We start from the raw sequence: 14,272 nt of genomic DNA, 5'->3' as shown, positions 1-14,272 counted from the left end.
AGTGGTAGGTTGTGATGCAAAGATAGAGCTCTTTATGCTAATCCTATGTTTGAAATTGGGGTAATCAAATCTGTATCTTTGAGAGAAGAATGTCATCCATGTAGAATAGAGGATAGATGTCTGACTGGAGTGTGAGGAGAGACAGAAAGGGAGGATGACAAGGAAGAGAGGAAGAGGAGCAGCAGAAGAAAAGGATGAAACACTGAAGATATATTTAGAAGTCAGAATCAAAAGTCCTCAAATTTGATGGAAAGAGAGGAAATTAATGACTTGTAGTTTTGGAAATATAAATAACAATTGAGCTTTATGGCAGATTATCTTATTTGAAAGTTCTTTTATGCTCATTGTTCACGTCTTCTCAGCTTGAAGAAAAAGCTTTAAAAGGCAAGATATGCAATTAGCTTTTCCTCCTTGCCTGAAGACAAAAATGAAAGTGTGAACTAGAAAGACAGTCAACTTTAAAACAAGAATATATGGGCTTAGGTTTTATGTTTTGAATTATTTGGTAAAGGAATTTCCTTATTACAGGGATGAGGACATAGTTGGAAACGTGTAAACTTCCTAGTAAGCTTCCCCAACCTATTTCCAATGAGTGACAACATTTCCTATATTAAGACATTGAATATTACGTTTGCCTCACAACATAAAAGGGTACTAGAGACACAAAGCCAGATAAAACGCAGACTGTATCATAAGGTCACTTGCCAACTATTGGAAGAAATAAACCAGTAAACCAGCAGTTATAGTACTGAGTGATAAGCATGATAGGGGCACAGAGGACAGAGGTATAAATCACAGTGGGTGTCCAAGAGGAATTTCTAGGAAAAGATAAGTTTGAGTGACGTTTTGAAAGACCAAGTAACCAGCTAAATAAGTGGAAAAGGGTGTTTCATGGGGAGAGAACAGCCATGTGAGAATAGAAGTCTAGAAGAGCATGGTGGGTTAAGGACCTACAAGTAGTTATGTCTATTAGACCCCAGTTGGTAAAGGCAAGAAAAATTGGAAGTGATACAGCCTAGAGCTAGAGGCAGTGAACAGGGCGTCAAGGGTCTGTTGTGCTAAGCAAAAAGTTTTGTACCTTAAAAAATATTATCACATTTACATTTTATTGCTAGAAATGTGGGAGATATATCAGAAAAGTAAAGTCGGGGCCAAGTAAAGACTGTTCCAACAGTCTCCCGACTGGTTAAGTTGGACTTAGTAGCCAGCAATATGCTGAAAAAATTAGATAATTGAGAGGAACTATAGATGTAAAATCTGAGACTCTTGGTACCTTCATGCATATATATATATATGGAGAGGGGATAGGGAGGAGTAGGCGCAGGAAACTGGGTGAAAGGAAAAAATCTGGGATTTGTCCAAGTAGATTGTAGTGTCATTCACTGAGATGGAAGTTAGGAAAATAAGGGAGTTTGGGAAGGGAAATTTCAGTTTTTGAATAGATTATATTTTAGGTACCAGTGAGAGACAGTCAAATGAAACTATCTGGAAGGAAATTAAAAATATAGCTCTTGAGCTCTTGAAAGAGGTCTGGGTAGGAAATAAAGATGTGGGAGCCATCATCATATAGGTAGTAGTCTGAAGTACCAGCTTTTATAAGGTTATATGGGTAAGTATAGAGTGAGATATCTAGAAGGCCAAGAACACACAAGGAAGGAAACAAACAAAGTGCAGTGAAGCTGAGTAAGACCAGAGGATGGGAAAATGAAGCGTGATTTCATGGAAGCCAAACCAAGGGTTGGCTCTGTCTAATGTCGAGAATATAATTAAGATAAATGAAAAGTTCCTTTTAGATTCTACAACATGGAGAAAATTTGTGACAAAATAGAATCTTTTTTTTTTTTTTTGCTTGCTGTGCAGACCTTCCTCCTCCTGTAGTTAATAAGACTTCCATTTTCCTTTACTGAGCTGTCTCCCCTTGCATGAAGCCATGGGGACAGGACTGCCAGTGTAGATTTCCTGCCCTCTTCTGGCAGGTGGGGGTGGGGGTATTAGCAGGGTGGACATGAGATGTAATCTAGTCCCTCAGACTATGTCTTCTTGGAATTTAGAATTTGAGCAGATTGTTTGGCAAAACAGCTAAGTTGGGAACACATATGGTTCTATCTTTATGTTTTATCAATGTGATGAGATAATGAAATAATGCAAGAACACTTTTGTCCCAATTATAACTTTCTAAAATCAGGGTCAAGGAAGGTATTTGGTTATAAAGTTTGTTCTAACAAGTGAAGTTGCATATTGGTATTTTCTTAGCCAGACTGGATATCTCACTATGTGATTAATGTATTATTAACTAGAAAACTTGTTTTGTGTTTCAAGCAATATATATCCAGAAATACTCTGATGAGTTGTACCCAGATCCGTGAAAGCAAATAAGTCAGATTAGTTCCATAATATATAAAATGGATCAGATCTTTCTCAATGGCAGACCTTAAAAAATATTTCAAATTTGTTTATACAAATTCAACATTAAAATTATGTCTGCAATGAATAGTACAGCGTAGTGGCTAAGGGCCCAGACTCTGGAGCCAGACCACCTGGGTTCTACTCATATATTACCCGCTAACTGGATATAAACACTGAGAAAATTCCTTTACATCTTTGGGTCTTTATTTCCCCCTCTGTAAAATGGGAATGGTAATTGTACTTATCCCAGTGCGGGGTTGAAAAAGCATTAAATAAATTATCAAATGGAGAGCCTGAAAACAGGACTTAGCATATAGGGTAAGTCTGTTGTTATTATTATTGCCAGTATGGTAGGAACAAAACTAATACTTGATATGTGAAGGACTGTTGTGAAGTAGAAGTTAGACCACAGCTCTGCCAAAGTCATTGTTTTCAGTTCACATGAGCTTCATTGAACTTGGGACAAATCATCTGAATTGAGGTGGATGTGGTGTGGGACAGTTCCCACACCCAGGTTTCGTTTTGAGTGTTAAATGTGTGCAGATATGAAAATTTAAGGTGAGACTTGGAGCAAAACTGCCAAGTTTTAGACTACTCATTTCAAAACTAATTAGTATATTCGATTTTGGGGCAAACCCTGTTAACCAGTTTTGCTGTTTTTTAGCAAAATTTACAACAAACTTTTTTTTTTCTTTCCTGCTTTCATTTCAGATCTTGGTTCATGACATATTTTCATCTTCGGGTCATTAATGGCCTATTTTTCAGCTATATAGTTATTTTTTAATTATATAGTGCCTGTGAATTCAACACCTAAAACAAAAGTTATGATTTTGACAGTTAGGTGTATCTAATTACATAACTCCCACCAAATCACCACACCTATTCCATCGTCCTGGCCCCCTTTTATTTGAATTCTGTGGTCATTCTTCCTTTGCTTTTATTTTTAACTATTTTTTTCTTATTTTTGCTTTTGCTAAGAGAGGACATAATGTTTTATGTAATATCTGGGGACATTATTTTTACAATTGAAAACATCATTTACTATATCAGTACAGCAAATGACTTAAGTGCTTCTTTGTTTCTAAGTCTCATCTTGGAATTTTTTTCCAAATTAACATCTGATAATTAAAGAATCCCTTGTCATTAAAATAGAGATTGAAGATAGAATTTTTCTGGCCCATTCACCAGGCTATACTGGGTTAACCCAAGAGTGAGACTGAATGTCAATTTCTTTAACAATGGCTGTTTTAAGAATACATTTTTCTGATGCCTTTTTTCATTTCTTCAAAATCAGCAACTTGCATTGGTTATTAAATAGGTCACCTGAATTGTACACTGGATTTTCTTAACTTTCATCTCTTGCTTTCTCACTTTTAGTGTCTGCCCTTGTGAAGAGAGGATAATGCATTGTGTTTCACACAGTGAGGCTATTCCTTTACAAACGAAAGTAGCAGATTAAATCATTTTACAGTGCATGATGAATAAGTAAAGATATCCAAAGATAGGAAAATTTTAGGTTTCCAAACAGTGCTGGCACAAGTACAATTGGAGAAAGCAACAGTAACCAAGAAATAATAAGTTAGGTCTTTCCTGTGAACATTGGTTTTTAAACAACTTATCTCTCTCTGATGTTACTCTGTCTTTAATGTCCTTTGACGTATTTGTATTCGAAAACAACTTTTACAAGTTCTCTGTCTACACCATAAATGTTAATATCTATGAGCCAATATATTAGCCCAGAGTGGCTTAGACAAATATGATGAAGAGAGAGCAGCACTGCAGAGTTTCCGTCAGATGAATTAGAGCAGTAGTTTTGTGAGCAAATATGCCAATTTGGAAATGGATTCTTTTACCCTGCTGAAGAGCTCTTTTTAAAATAAATTACAATCATAAAGCTGTCACTGTTAACTATGTATGGACATGTTCAGAATTGGATCTCCATCATGAAAGCTGCTTTGTGCAGGTATGTAGTTACTGCCAGTAGGGCTAACAGCTCAATCAGCTCACCAAATAGAAAATCTGCTGCAGGAAAATACATACGTGAAAAAAAAAAAACTGGTTAAATATTGTGCTGCTCTTATGTGTGTCTGTCTAAGCTCTTCTCCAAAACAAGTGACTTACTTAAATTGTTTTAGAAAAATAAACTCCCAAAGCCTTGAGAATAGTGCAGTCTTAAAGTAGTATTGATTTTAATTGATGTTAAAAACACTTTCAGAGGAATAAGATGAGAAACAAGAAGAACACGTTGGCCACCAATAGTGGCAACAGTTTATGCCATTGATCTGAGAGAGACTTGGATGAAAACAAATCCTCTGCGTGTGTGTGTGTGTGTGTGTGTGTGTGAGAGAGAGAGAGAGAGAGAGAAACAGAGAGAGAGAAAGCAAAATTAGAGAGTGTATTTTAACACTAGAGGTTATTCTTTCTCCCTGCTATTATTCAAGCACACTTGCTTATGTGTGTATAATATATTGTGATGACAAATCCAGCTCTATACCTTTTTAAATGTTGAAGAAATTTTCAGATTCCATTTTTTCATCTGATTTTATATAGTACCTCCTATGGAAGATTGTAAGGAACAAGAGCCTATCATGGACAACAATATTTCTCTGGTGCCTTTTGAGAGACCTGCTGTCATAGAGAAGCTCACAGGGAATATGGGAAAACGTAAAAGCTCCACTCCACAAAAATTTGTGGGTAAGCATTACAAAGCCTTTTCTTTCAGTCAAAGCTGATTTTAATGAGCAAAGGCATGTTCTCATGTGCTAAAAATGTATATGGTATATTTCAGTTCATGAAATAAATGCCCATCTTTTTTCTCCATTGTTCTTTTCTACTGTATACTACTCCGTGTGTACCACATTTACACACACACACACACACACACACACACGTGCACATATACATGCACACACTCTTAGGCATGTGAGCCTAAGCAAGAGAAATGAAAGATAGTAGTGAGTTGCTGTCTCAAAATGAAATGATATATAAAGTGAAACAACAAATACTACTGCTTAAGGGAAATGGTAGATTAGCCTATTAGCCAGTTTTGTAATCTTTTAAACTTGTATTAGCAACAGGTTTTTAAACTGTTTTCTTTGACATGATGTTAATGCTTTTGGTATTTAAGCTAGAATGAAGATAAATCTTTTCTTAAAATTTTGACTTAGAAAAATAATGCAGCAGCCTACATTCAAGATGTGTCATGTCTGGATCTCTGTTTCATATTTTGATCTTTGTTTTCATCTAGCCTATGATTTTGAACTGAAAAGATTAAATGTGGTGTGTTAGACTTTCCTTTTTCATTTCCAAGCCCTCAGATATGCTTTGATACACTCAGAGTTGCCATCATGCTGCATACTATGAGTTGTAAAGTATCTCTGAGTATACAGAAACATCTAGTTTTTAAAAAAAGAATAACAGATTCAATATAAAGAATTGTCATCAATTATATATGTTATATATATATTCTTATATAATTTATATAGGGTAGAAACTAGAAAAAATAAAATACTCAGACCGATTCTTACATTCTAATGTCAAAACACATTGTAGAACATCCTTATGGGGTTGAGTGGTGGCTGGGAGAAAACATTTTCTTCAGTTATTTCAAGGAGGAAAGGGTGATAAAATTCTCCTACTCCAGTAAACACTTTGAGGAGATTTCTTTTCAATCTAAAATTAAAGAACTAACAATGTAAAAAAAAGAATTTCCGCACAGCGGAAATTGACACAGCATTGGAAATCAACTATATTTTAAAAAAAATAATGTAAATGTTTAAAAATAAAAAAATAAAATTAAAGAACTAGCAAATCACCAAAATATCACTTTAAAACAAGCTAGAGTGGTTAATTGACAGAGTTCATTGAAAGATGGGTGCAGGGTAGCCCCAGTGATTATAGTTTATACTAGGTCAGTTTAAAACTAGCTCCTGAGAGTATACTCAGAGGCCTTCCTTTGGCCCTCAGTTACTTTTATTCATCTCTCTTTTTTTCCTTTTTATCAATAACTTTTTAATAATGCCATTTCATCTATTTTTAAAATTGAATTATTTAATGGGTGTCCATAAATGTCTATATCTCAACTAGACACTAGTAGGAAAAATGTGAACTATTCAGTTTTCTGAATTTAATATTTTCATGTCTCTTGACTTAGAGATACTACTCTCAATTTGATTTGATTACATTCCTTAGAAAAGAGGGATAGATTTTTAGAACTACATTTTGATTCTAAAAATAATGACATTAGATCTTTATTAGAATTTGATGTTTTTTTTCTTTATTTGCATTTTATCCTAGTCCTAATAAATAGTTGACCCTTGAACAACATGGGATATGGGGCAATGACTCTTGTGCAGAAGAAAATTCACATAACTTACACTTGGCCCTTCATATACACAGTTCCTCCATATACACCACTCCGCATCTGTGGAGTCAACCAACCACAGAACATGTAAATACTACAGTATTTACTACTGAAAAAAAATTGGCCTGTAAGTGAACCCTCGCAGTTCAAACCCATGTTGTTCAAGGGTCAACTGTATAACAAACAGTAACTGTTTTTATGACGTCTTCTGAAATGAGAACCCGCATCCTTCCACACTTAGTGTAATTTCTTTTTATCATGTCCCTTAGTTAAATACAATTCTTTGATTTTATCAAGCCCTCCAGGCCAGCGATCCCTGAACTTTCTGTGTGTCTGTTTCCTCCTCTCTTTTCTTATCCAGCTTAGATTCCATGACTCTCTTGCCTTGTTACCCTTCTGTCTCTTTCTCCTAGTGAAACTCTACTCTCTGGTGAAGCCATATCTATAGTGCTGGTAGTACTTTTAAAGAAAATCTCACAGCCTTGTAAATTGGCGTCACTGTAAATAAATGAATAGCTGATCTTAAATATCAACTGTCCTATCCAAACTATGTAGCAGCCCTTCTTTAATCCATCCCTGAATAGTCTTCTCTGTTCCAATCACTATGTCCATTTCAGTCTTTCTCTACTCTCTGAAAACATGGTAGCTGATTCCTTTGTGATATTCCATATAGATTCATAGGGACTAAAATAAGTTGAAATGATTTCAATATAATATCACTAATCCTGTAGGATTATGTGCATCCACATGAATACTTTCTTCTTTCACTGATGAAAGAAGCATCCTTCTTTACGATTAGCATTAATTCTTCTTATGCCCTGGAGTTCTTCTGTCCTGGCCCCTCAAATAACTTACACTATTATTTTCTCCCTTTCTCACATATGTTTTCAATCTCTCCCTTCTATTGGCACTTTAATATTAGCATTCAGTATGATAAATTCTTATCATTAAAAAAACTCCTCCCTTAAATCCAAGTCTCCATTAACTTCTACCTACTTTTTCCTTCTTCAAAGATGTAGTTGTTGAAAGACTTCTCTTGCTTTCTATATGCTTGCTTTCTATAATTTCTTTCTTTTTTTTTGCTTTTTTTTTTGAGGGTCACACCCGTGGCATATGGAGATTCCCAGGCTAGGGGATGAATTGGAGCTGTAGCTACCAGCCACAGTCACAGCCACAGCAATGCAGTATCAGAGCTGCGTTTGCAACCTACACCAAAGCTCACAGCAACACCAGATCCTCAACCCATTGAGCGAAGCCAGGGATCAAACCTGTGTCCTTATGGATGCTAGTCAGATTTGTTAACCACTGAGCCATGATGGGAACTCCAATTTCTTTGTGCTTATTCCCCAGTCCCATATAACCTGGATGTCTTCCTCATGCTCTACTGAAATTATTTTCATTGAAGTCACCACTAGCTTCATAGTGCCAAGTCCAAAGAAACCTTTTTAGACCATCTTACACAACTCCTAGAGAGCATTTGCTGCTACTAAATAGTTAATTCCTTTGGAAATACTTTCTTTCCTTGGTTTCTATGACATCAATCTCTCTTGCATTCTTCCAGCTTCTTTGACTGTTTCTTCTCAATCTTCTTTATGGATTTACCCCTAAGAGTTGTGCAAAAGGGGCAACAGTACTAACAGAGGCCTCAGTTCACAAGCCTAAATATTTTAATATTATAAATCAGGCTTTAAAACTATTGTATTCTAACCTCCTAACCTGGAAGACTGAGTTCAAATAAATATAGAATTCTGAGATTCCTGGGAGTTCCACAGGAGACCTTTGGCAGCATGAGCAGAACCACCACTCACTGGCCTGCAGCCAGGGCTCTCTTTCAGACCTACTTCTGATTCTGTCCAATAGAAAAAAGGGACTTCTTGCACACATGCATAGATGCTTTAATCTGCACATCCAGGTTCTTTTCACATTGTGCCTCACACGTAGCACATAAATAGTAGTGTACTGACCAATTTTCAGGTATAAAAGTGTACATACCAGAGCACAGTTGGTACTCAGGAGAACAGACCTTATGAAGAAGTCTGTACAACCCTGTGTGTAAGCTCCAAGCCATTTAGGCAAGGAATTCTGGGTTCCCAAGAACCCAGAGCATGGTCTAAGGTATGAGCTCTAGATAGGCATATTCCCTGGTCCTACACATTCCTTGTTCCATGAGAAGCAAGGCCCAGGGTTCTCTAGGTATAGGGCTCGGCACAGGAATCCCATTTGCCCTTGTCTAGAGGTAGGCATAAAAGTCTAAAGTGCTCTTCCAGCTTTTGTTTTTGACTTTCTCTTCTTTACCTATGCCTGGGTGATATAATCTATTCCCATGGCTTCAGAAGTTACTTTCTCTCAAATGATGACTCTCATATCTATATCTCTAGCCCAGATCGCTCTCCTGACTTTGAGACTATCTCAGTACTTACTAGACACGGCTATTACTCATAGTCTTCCCCAATCTGAATTAATCATCTTTTATTTATCCCATTGGCATCTGCGAAGCTTCCCAAGCCAAAAACCTGGGCTTTCTACTGAACCTCTCCATTTCCACTGCCACTATGTCAGTTGAAGCCACCATGATCTCTATAGCAACAACTTCCTAAATCATTTTGCTAAATGAATACCTAGTTAAGTCACTTCCCTGTTTAACCCTTTCAATTCTTACTGCTTTCAGGATAAAATTCAAATCCCTTAGGTGCTGAATGAGTCATGTATTATGGATGCCGTCTCTCTCATCTATTTCCACTCCCAGCCATATTCAGAGCATAAGTAATCCCTACAACAAGTCATATCCTCTTGCTTCTGAGCCTTCCTACCAGCTGCTTCACCCCAACCATTCCTTTACTTGGCTAATATTTGTCATCACGTTCTGATCACTGATGTCACTTTCTTCAAGAAGTTTTCTTTTACTAGTTATATACTCCTCTGATTTGACCCTATACCACATATCACACTGTATTATAAATGATCCCTAAATTACTGTCATTCCTTCTCAACTGTAAACCCTTTGAGACTATAGAGTAGGTTTGTCTAGCTTAACTTTTAAACTCTTGACATTGCAGTGTCTTAATTGGATGCTACCAGATAATTACTCATATATTTTTTTCTTCCTTTCTCATTACCCTGATCATTACCCTCATCTCATTTTAGGGACCTTTCTTCAAACCTGAAATAATACTAGCCATGTGAAAGTATTTTTCCAGAGTACAGTTCTATGGATCAGCATTACAAATGTCAGGCAGAAGTCCACATATAAAGTATTTATCTGTATGACTTACATATCAAAATAACTAAGTAATTAGTAGGACAACACATTGTTTTAGTGGCAGAATTTGAAAAAGAAAACATTTGTCCATAGTTGGCAATATTTGAAGGAGGAAAACTAAAATGACTTCTGTTTCATGCACCAAACTCTTTTATCATTAATCTTAGATATTTTGTTGAAGTGAAATATTGAAGTAAAATTAAATTAGTTGATTAAATATTAAAGAAAAAACTACAAATACCCTTTAATCAAGAAAAGGTATGGAAAACTAACAATGAGTATACAGACCAGCATCATTGCCCTCATGTCTGAATAAGGGGTGATGAGAAAATGAATAATTAACCATTTCAAGAAGCAAAACAATGAAATATAATATTTTCTAAGTTTATAAGTGCCTTTGGAAATATTCTATTTTTATATAGCCCTAAATTTCATTCAGTTTATCAGAAAGTACAACTTTTAACAGTATTTTAATAATGATGTTTTTTAGTTTTCCAGAATGACATATATTGGATCTATAATCTTTCTCTAATATAGTAGCTAAATCAACCAAATTAACCCTACACAAGAGTGAGATAACGAATGTTATAATCCAATCACTCTTGTTTTTATGATCTTTGAGGCTTGATCCCTGATGTCAAAAATACATCAAAACAAGTCTATCTCTGATTTATTTCCCTTTGTATTTCTTCTTTCTCTTATAGTTTCTGAGCTCTAGACAAGTGGAAATTTTAATAGCGAATGAAAATAAGATAACACATGCTCAGTGATACCTTTCAGGCTAGATGCATTTTCATGATGGCACTAAAACAAGTGCAAATGGCTTGTGAAATTTTTATTACTAATCCTCTTCATAGGTGAAGAGTATTTGTGAGTTTCAACAGAGTGAAAGAGCCCAAAACACTTGATCTAAAGAAAAAGCTACACCGGAGTTCCCATTGTGGCGCAGTGGAAACAAATCCGACTAGGAATCTGGAGGTTGCAGGTTCCATTCCTGGCCTCGCTCAGTGGGTTAAGGATCTGGCGTTGCTATGGCTGTGGTATAGGCTGGCAGCTGTAGCTCCAATTAGACCCCTAGCCTGGGAACCTCCATATGCCGCTGGTGCGGCCCTAAAAAGGCAAAGACCAAAAAAAAAAAAAAAGAAAAAAAAAAGAATAAGCTATACCATATTATGGAAGTGATTAGTTAACTTGGTACTTTTATATTTTATTCCAACCACTCATTTTTTTGTTTTCTTTTCATTTTTACTTGTCTCCCCCCGCACCCACCCCACCTTCCTTTCAGGGGAAAAGCTCATGCGATTCAGCTACCCAGACATTCACTTTGATATGAACTTAACCTATGAGAAGGAGGCTGAGCTGATGCAGTCTCATATGATGGACCAAGCCATCAACAATGCAATCACCTACCTTGGAGCTGAGGCCCTTCACCCTCTGATGCAGCACCCGCCAAGCACAATCGCTGAGGTGGCCCCAGTTATAAGCTCAGCTTATTCTCAGGTCTATCATCCAAATAGGATAGAAAGACCCATTAGCAGGGAAACCTCCGATAGTCATGAAAACAACATGGATGGGCCTATCTCTCTCATCAGACCAAAGAGTCGACCCCAGGAAAGAGAGGCCTCTCCCAGCAATAGCTGCCTAGATTCTACTGACTCAGAAAGCAGCCATGATGACCACCAGTCCTACCAAGGAAACCCTGCCTTAAATCCCAAGAGGAAACAAAGCCCAGCTTACATGAAGGAGGATGTCAAGGCTTTGGATGCTACCAAGGCTCCTAAGGGCTCTCTGAAGGACATCTACAAGGTCTTCAATGGAGAAGGAGAACAGATTAGGGCCTTCAAGTGTGAGCACTGCCGAGTCCTTTTCCTAGACCATGTCATGTACACCATTCACATGGGTTGCCATGGCTACCGGGACCCACTGGAATGCAACATCTGTGGCTACAGAAGCCAGGACCGTTACGAGTTTTCATCACACATTGTTCGAGGGGAGCACACATTCCACTAGGCCTTTTCATTCCAAAGGGGACCCCTATGAAGTAACAAACTGCACATGAAGAAATACTGCACTTACAATCCCACCTTCCTCAGATGTTGACATATTTTAAAAAATATATTATTACTGTCATTAATTCTTATTTTGTGAGACACAGTGTCATTTGCTCTGCCTAATTACAATAAGGAAGAAACAGAAGAGAGAAGACACGGGGGATATTGGTTCTTGACAACTTGGCTGTTTATTTTGTGGGAATTTAAAAGTAGGTCATTTCTGCCATGCATAGACATAAGGTATATCATTCTTTGCAAAAAAAAAAAAAATCACTTGATTCATGTTGATTCACCTAAGGATTCTAAATTTGCTAGTGATGTTCAGGATTATGATTGAAGAGAGGAAAGATTAGCATTTTCTGGGTAGGACTTTCACAGTTTAAAATGGGATAAGTAATTTTACTGTTCAAAGAAGAATTTGTTTCAAAATGTAAACTGTTTTTTTTTTTTTTCCTCTAGAGATCATGGAACACAAACACATTATTTTCAGTGATAACTCCTTGGATGAGTTATTGTTGTGGGTTCTATGTTTACTTCCCCTATGGAATTTATAATACGGTATGTTGTATACTGTACCATAAAGCAAAACTTTTAAACTACAGGTAGTTAAGGACAGCTACAATACATCTGAGGTCCTATGATCTTATTTTTCTAAACTTAAGCACTGTTTTTCCATAGTTTTGATGACTGGCATTTTATAGACACCCTGGCAGCCTTACTTTTAACACCTTTAACAATAGTATTTTTATCTAGTTTTCAGAATAACATATGGTCTAAGAGTGGCTAAGAGGCAGTCAGTAGTTTCCAGAAGGGACCTCTACTTTTCTTAAATTTGTTTTGGGAAGTTTTCTTTTAATGTTGTAATGGCAGCATAGTATTCATATTTGTTTCTAAAAGTATGCTTACGATTGTCACTTTATCAGCATTTAATCAGTGTTAACCAGTCAGCAGAAAAATACAATTAGGCTAACAGTAGGGGGAAAAAAACCCAATCAGAAATCCCTTTTCTGGTATTTCTCCTTTCACTGATTTTTTTTCAAGCTGTGACCACCCAGTGTTTTGTCCATACTCCATTCATCTTTTACTCTTCTAGTGGAAGGTCTGAAAAATCTTGCTATAGGCTATTTCTTTCAAAATCTCCTTTGAGCAATTGCTAATTTGACCCGAATGTGGTAACTTGAACTCCATAAGATTATGAAACTAGGGCTATTTATTCTAGTATTTCTTCAATAATAATATTTACCACTTTTGGTAAAAGGAAAAGGGAACTTCTTTGTAACTGGTACATTAACTATAGGTAAGACAAACAGAAATACCGCTTATTCTTACCTAGTTTGGAGTCTAGAATATGACACAACCTCCAAGCCAATGTGACCACATGTCCACATTTTTCTTTCTCTAAAACATGCAACTACTTATAAGTTCTTGTCAAAAATGAATTTCAGTCCCTTACTACAAAACTTTTCTTCTTATAGTCCATACATATGTTGCCATATTTCATATACAGATTTTAATTTCATTTATTTGGGTGCTCTAGTTTTTTGTTTTGTTTTGGTTTTGGTTTTTTTTGTTTTGTTTTCTTTTTGGGTTTTTTTTTTTTTTTTTTTTTTTTTTTTGCAGTCCAACAGCATTAGAGGGAAAGAACTGAATGAACTGATTGAGATCATTTGAGGGGGACACACACTGGGAGGGAGAGCTCACTGCTTGTATTTAGGGAGGACAGACTTGACCCTAATTGGATTATCTGATAACCATTGACAAATACTAAATTTGTTAAGCATTATCTGATAACTGCTCTTAAAAAAAAATCATTAAGTGGGATGCTGAACCTGTGTTTCTTAATGGAGAATGTTGTGAGAATTAGTTAAGACTGTAGAACTCTGGACAGATGAGCAAATCTGGCCCCAATACTCTTCTTCCCTCACTTTCTAGTTTACCATCTGCTTATGTATACAGCTTCTCAGCACTAACCCAGCTAGAGCTAGACAAAAATGGTTACAACTCTATTTTACTAGCCCTCTGTGGTAATTATTTTTGGAGGAATGTCCAAACTCTTCCTTTCAATCTAAGAAAAAGCACCAAAACAGAGATGTGAAATGTTTTCAATAGACTGTCAACTGCCATTTTTTTCTCCTGCACAGTATGGTACATTATTACATTGTGAACATTCATTGTACCAAAGGTAAACCATGT

At 36.4% G+C, this 14,272-nt stretch overlaps 1 protein-coding gene across 17 annotated transcripts in view; it reads left to right on the top strand.

The window, feature by feature from the left end:
• Positions 1–12,221, top strand: part of IKZF2 (IKAROS family zinc finger 2) — a 158,178-nt gene extending 145,957 nt beyond the window's left edge. For all 17 annotated transcript variants that reach the window (XM_047773415.1, XM_047773402.1, XM_047773406.1 and 14 more), the window contains 2 exons: positions 4,957–5,100; positions 11,314–12,221. In XM_047773415.1, coding sequence (XP_047629371.1) covers positions 4,957–5,100; positions 11,314–12,038 — 869 coding nt within the window. In that variant the 3' untranslated portion in view covers positions 12,039–12,221. The remainder of the gene's footprint in view (positions 1–4,956; positions 5,101–11,313) is intronic.
• Positions 12,222–14,272: the final 2,051 nt, after the last annotated feature.

This window comes from Phacochoerus africanus, chromosome 3 (genome assembly GCF_016906955.1).
Source record: "Phacochoerus africanus isolate WHEZ1 chromosome 3, ROS_Pafr_v1, whole genome shotgun sequence".
Classification (NCBI taxonomy): domain Eukaryota; kingdom Metazoa; phylum Chordata; class Mammalia; order Artiodactyla; family Suidae; genus Phacochoerus; species Phacochoerus africanus.
This window is presented reverse-complemented; position numbering and strand designations above follow the sequence as displayed.